General features: G+C 40.2%; 1 protein-coding gene across 1 annotated transcript; it reads left to right on the top strand.

Annotated features, from left to right (window-relative positions):
- The first annotated feature begins 1,081 nt into the window (after positions 1-1,081).
- Positions 1,082-3,461, top strand: LOC116170182 (uncharacterized protein K02A2.6-like). Its single transcript, XM_031486407.1, has 2 exons — positions 1,082-3,346; positions 3,390-3,461. The coding sequence occupies exons 1-2, from the start codon at positions 1,082-1,084 to the stop codon at positions 3,459-3,461; spliced, it is 2,337 nt and encodes a 778-aa protein (XP_031342267.1).
- Positions 3,462-6,000: the final 2,539 nt, after the last annotated feature.

Raw genomic sequence — 6,000 nt, 5'->3', positions numbered from 1 at the left:
CTGAAATACCCCCCAGAGATATCAAAACGGTAACCCCCCAGCGCTATGATGTCACCCAAATCATTTGCAACCCTCTCCACGTTCTCATGATAATTCTTGAAGAATTTTCAACAATGTTTCTTGCCCTTCTAGCGCTATGATCCCCCCCCCCCAAATAAAAAAAAATCAAAAGCACTGAGAGAGCGTGGTGAGATGTAGAGGCTTCCGGAGAGCACATAGCGCCGGGGGTCTGAGAAATATGAATAAACACCCCCAGCATTATAAAACGCTGTTTTCGGAGTGCCATTGTTTTGTCTTGGGGCTATGCTATGATGTCACTCAAAACGTATACAGCCCTCCATGCTCCCATGGTAATTCATTCTTGAAAAATTTCCATCGAATTTCTTGTCCCAGATCGTCTGGTATCCCCCCCCCCCCCAGTACGCGGGGTCAGCGAGCGCGAGGGGGAGGAGGGGTAACAAAAAAAGCTTCCAAAAAATAACTAACCTTTGAGGAACGAGACCACAGCTACTGGTTCTCGGTTTTGGTGTTTATTAGCAGTTGTGATGGTGCCTCTGTATGGGAATACTAATGAACACTGTGTCACGTTTAATCTCTTTGTAGAGGTAAAACACCATGAAGAAAATGTTAATCCTAAGGATGCCCCCCTCCCCCTCCGTAAAACTAATTCTAACAAAACAATTTACAGCTCTCCCTGCTTCTCATGATAATTCTTCAAAACTTGCCACGCACTCTGGTGCTACAAATCTCTCCCCTTCAACCCTCGCCACTTCCAAAATTAGAAGAAAAATCGAAGGCGCTCTGGAAGCGCGACCCGGGATGTCGAAGTTTGAGAGAGAACTTCCCACCGAGAGGTCGAAATCGGCCCAAGGTGTTATCAAAACGATGACTTTCAAAAGTGCCACCTGTAGTAATTGTACGCATGATTGTAAGTTATCGCGCCAGACTGCACTCATGGATTATGGTATAATATTGTATGTTTGGGTTTGAATAAATGAATACTACAGTTGGCGACGAGAAACCGTATTAGCAAAGTAAAAAGGTCTTAGGGTACCCAAAAAAGTGCGTGAGGTGTTTAGTTATGGCGGCATCTACGTACAATGGCTACATTAGGGAGTTTAACCCTAAAGAGTGTAACTGGACCATTTACAAAGAGAGGCTGTTTCAGTTTTTCATTGTAAACAATGTGGACAAACAAGAGATAAAAAGGGCGTTATTGTTAAACGCCTGCAACGAAGAGAGTTATCAGTTAATAAGTAATCTGTGTGTGCCAAATTCTCCCGATGCAACGGACTTCAAGGCTTTAATTGAATTGTGTGATAAACATTTCGCACCACAAAAAGCGTTGTTTCCAGAACGTTTTAAGTTTTATCACGCAAATCGAAACGTGGACGAAACCATCATGGACTGGGCGGCTAGGGTAAAAAACTTAGCGTCCAAATGTAAATTTGGATCTGAATTAAGTGTTGCGATGCGTGATAAGTTTATAGTTGGCATGGAGGATAAAGCAATTTTGAATCGTCTATTTGAGGAAGACGTGAGTACATTAACGTTAGATAAAGCAATTGATATCGCGTTAAGTAAGGAAGCAGTATTAAAGAACTATGAGGCAAGTGCTAATACGGTAATTAAACAAGAACCCATGGAGGTGTACAAAACTTCTCAGCAATGGGCGACCGACAAGCGTAAGGGGAGCAGTAGCAGCAGCAGTAACCAGAGAGCAGAGGCTGGATCTGCAGGAGCATCCCGTGCGGCGTCCAGAAGAGGAGGGCGCAGCAGCGGTCCACAAGGGAAAGTTGGTCAGGACGCTCAATGTGCTGTATGTGGTAAAAATCACGGTCAAAGTAAGTGTCGTTATCGTTATTATACCTGTAACAAATGTGGGGTGAAAGGTCATTTAATGGCCATGTGCAATTCTACGAAATCGCGCAAACAATTCTTTATTGAGGACGATTTGAATGACGATTGTATTTATAGTATTAAAGGGGAAAATAATCCTATTTTTGTCAGTGTAAAAATTGCAAATTTGTCCTTCACTTTCGAAATTGATACCGGTGCTAGCGTATCAGTTATTTCTTTTGATTATATGCGCAAATATTTTCATAGTTATAGGTTAATTAAGTGCAATAACGTTTTTAAGAATTATACGGGAGGAAAAATGATTCCTTTAGGTTATATTGTTGTACCAATTGAATATAAGGGTGTAATGAAGGATGTTAAATTGTTCGTCTTAAGGGACGGAGGGCCTCCTTTATTAGGCAGGGATTTTTTCTATAAGTATGAATTGTGTATAAACAGCATAAGAATGGAAGGTTTAGAAATGGAAATTTTTAGGGAATGTGAGAAGGTGTTTGCAAACACATTAGGTAAATTTACTAAAGGCAAAATAAAATTGAATTTAAAAGAGGCTGCCATTCCAAAATTTCAGAAGGCTAGAGTTTTACCTTTCGCAATGCGGGAAAAAGTAGAAAAAGAAATTGCGAGGTTAGTCGATATAGGAGTTTTGGTTAAAGTAGATTACAGCGAATGGGGAACGCCCGTAGTTCCAATTTTGAAAAAAGACGGATCCATTAGACTTTGTGGTGACTATAAAGTCACTCTCAACCCATCTTTGCAAGAGGAACCTTATCCTATACCACGAGTAGAAGAACTGTTTGCTAAGTTGTGTAATGGTAAACAATTTTCAAAAATTGATCTTTCGCAGGCCTACTCTCAAATCGAGTTAGATTCAGAATCTCAAATGTTGACAACCATTAGTACCCATAAGGGATTATTTAAATATACAAGGTTGCCATTTGGAGTCAGTTCCGCTCCCAAAAAGTTTCAAAAAATTATGGAGAGAGTTTTGCAAGGTACAGATGGGGTAGTATGTTTTTATGATGATGTACTAGTCACTGGGTCTACAAAAGAGGAACATGTTCGGAGATTAAAAGATACTTTAAAGCGTTTAGGAGATTGCGGTTTAACCGTACGAAAAGACAAATGTAGTTTTTTTCAGGAGAGTATTGAATATTTAGGATATCGTATAGATAAACACGGGTTGCATACGTGTCCTAAAAATATTAAAGCTATTCAGGAAGCGCCACGTCCTATAAATGTGACGCAATTACAGGGTTTTCTCGGGATGATAAACTATTATAATAAATTTATACCGAGTGCGGCAACGGTATTAAGACCGTTATACGATCTATTAAAAAAGGGGGTCATTTTTCAGTGGAATGCCGCATGTGAAGATGCATTTAAAAGGGTTAAAGACATTTTAACTTCTGCGGAGGTACTGATACATTTTGATTCAAGCTTACCCATCAGGTTAACGGTGGATGCCTCTCAATATGGAGTGGGAGCCGTAATTTCACATGTTACTGAGGGTAATGTCGAAAGACCAATAGCATATGCTTCCCAAACTTTATCAGAACATCAAATTCGATATTCGCAAATGGAAAAGGAAGCATACGCTATAATATTCGGGGTTCAAAAATTTTTTCAATATTTGTATGGGCAAAAGTTCACACTTGTGACAGACCATAAACCGTTAGTTACTATATTTGGGCCCAAAAACGGAATTCCCATTATGACGGCAAATAGGTTGCAACGTTGGGCATTAATTCTTTCGCGATTTAATTATAATATCGTATATGTGAAGTCGGACCAAAATGTTGCCGATGGTCTATCGCGACTTCCAATTAACGAAATTAGTGAATATCGAGACGACTACAACTATTTAAACTATGTCAATGATAATTTTACAGTGGATGTGAATCGAATCCGAGAGGAGACAAATAATGACTCTATACTAAGGGAGGTTAAAACATTTGTAAATCGAGGTTGGCCTTCGAAGGTGAGAGAGGAGTTAAAACCATATTTTAAGCATAAAAATTATTTATGTTGCAACGACGATTGCTTAATGTTTGGCTATAGGGTAATAGTTCCTCAAGCTCTTAGATCTAATATTCTCAGTGATTTACACTCCTCGCACATGGGCATTGTGAAGACTAAGAGTCTGGCACGATCTTTTGTTTGGTGGCCGACCATGAATCAGGACATTACAAATATGACTCAGCAGTGCCAGATATGTTTGCAATTCAGAGATTCTCCTCCTGCTGCTAAATTAATTAATTGGGCTTATCCGCAAGCTCCGTGGGAACGTCTACATATAGATTTTTTAGGGCCTATTGTGGGTAAAAATATTTTAATAATTGTAGATGCGTATACTAAATGGGTTGAAGCATTTTGTGTAAGTAGCATGAGATCTGAAAGTGTAATAGACATCCTACGAAGCTTGTTTGCACGTTTTGGCTTACCAAAATTTATCGTTTCCGATAATGCTGCTAATTTTACGTCGGAAATGTTTCAAAATTTTTTAAGAAAAAATGGAATTCAATTTAAACCGATTCCTCCGTATCACCCAAGTACTAATGGTGCGGCGGAGAATATGGTAAAAACTATCAAAAAGGCTCTTTTGAAAGCAGTAGCTGGGGAAGGACCGCATCACATTCAATTAAAATTAGTTAAATTCCTTTTAGACTATAGATGCACGGTCCATTGCACTACAAATAAATCACCAGCATTTCTTATGTTTGGTAGAAATATTAGAACAAGATTTGATCTGCTAAGGCCAGAAGTAACAATCAAGTCTGACAATAAATTTCAGGAAAACCTTAATAAGCAAGTTGCGCTAAAACTAGCCAACCAGCAAAAATATTATAAAGGTTCTAGGACTAAAGAGTTTCAGGAAGGGGAAACGGTAGCAGTTAGGGATTATCGTTATGCTAAACCAAGTTGGATTAAGGGTATTATAAAAAAGAGATTAGGTAGTAGAACTTACCTAGTTTCCATTCCTGAAATTCACAAGCAATGGCGCCGACATCTCAATCAAGTCATTAGTTACCATTACGGAACAAATGTTCAAGATGTTTCAAGTAATATTAAACCTGATCAGGAAAGTGAAAATGTCCGTAATGGTAACAAAATGACAGTTGCAGAAGTTGACAAACGTGCTGAGGTACAGCTGCCACCAAGGGTAAGACGACCTCCAGAACGTTTTAAGTTTTAAGAATTACCAATAGTTTTTTTTAAGGGTGGAGGTGTAGTAATTGTACGCATGATTGTAAGTTATCGCGCCAGACTGCACTCATGGATTATGGTTTTGATATAACATTGCATGTTTGGGTTTGAATAAATGAATATTACTACCCGGTTGACAACGTCCTGGGGGATGGGGATGATCACCGGAGAGCTGTCAAAGTTCCCGTTCCTGCCCCAGACCCCCCGGTGGTACGTTCTCGTTTCAAAACGTATAAAACTATCAATATTTGTGGTGGTCATGTTCCAGAGAGAATTCCATAGCCCAACTCCTCCAGGAAAATGAGCTTCCATAGATTTTCCAAAAAAATGATCACCCGCAGTGGGTACTGTGAATATCATGAGGAAAGTATACATAACCGGGGGGTCTGGGGGAATACCCCCCAGGGAAGAGAAACTGTAATGGCTCTTCCTCGAGAATAATAATGACAAGTAATGAGGACTGTAACTGTTGGGGTGAGGATGATCACTGGAGAGCTGTCAAAGTTCCCGTTGCTGGGGGGTATTTTGACCCCCCGATATTATATTCCCCAAAACGTATATGATTTTTCTTGTCTCACCCTCCGGTACTATGATCTTAGCCCCCTCCCCCTCCGCCACTCTCCAAAAGTAGAAGTAAAATCGAAAGCACGCTGAAAGAGCGACGGGATGTAGAGAAGTTTTGGAAGAGTTCGCTGGGGGGGGGGGGTAACTTTTAGAGTGCCACCGTTTTACAATCTCCTGAGGGGATATTCCATAGTCCCCCTGCTGCTATGATGTCACCCACTTGCAGAATTTCCAACAATTTTTCTTGTTCCAGGCTTTCTGTGCCACGGTCTGCACCCCCACCCCCCAAAACAACTAGAAGAAAAATAGAAAGCACTCTGAATGCGCGACGGTATGTAGAACTTTTGGAAGAGAAAATACTTTGGGAGAGTC

Source organism: Photinus pyralis, unplaced genomic scaffold (genome assembly GCF_008802855.1).
Source record: "Photinus pyralis isolate 1611_PpyrPB1 unplaced genomic scaffold, Ppyr1.3 Ppyr1.4_LG5, whole genome shotgun sequence".
In the NCBI taxonomy this organism is placed as follows: Eukaryota; Metazoa; Arthropoda; class Insecta; order Coleoptera; family Lampyridae; genus Photinus; species Photinus pyralis.
Note: the sequence above shows the minus strand (reverse complement) of the source record. Positions and strands in the feature narration are given on the sequence as shown.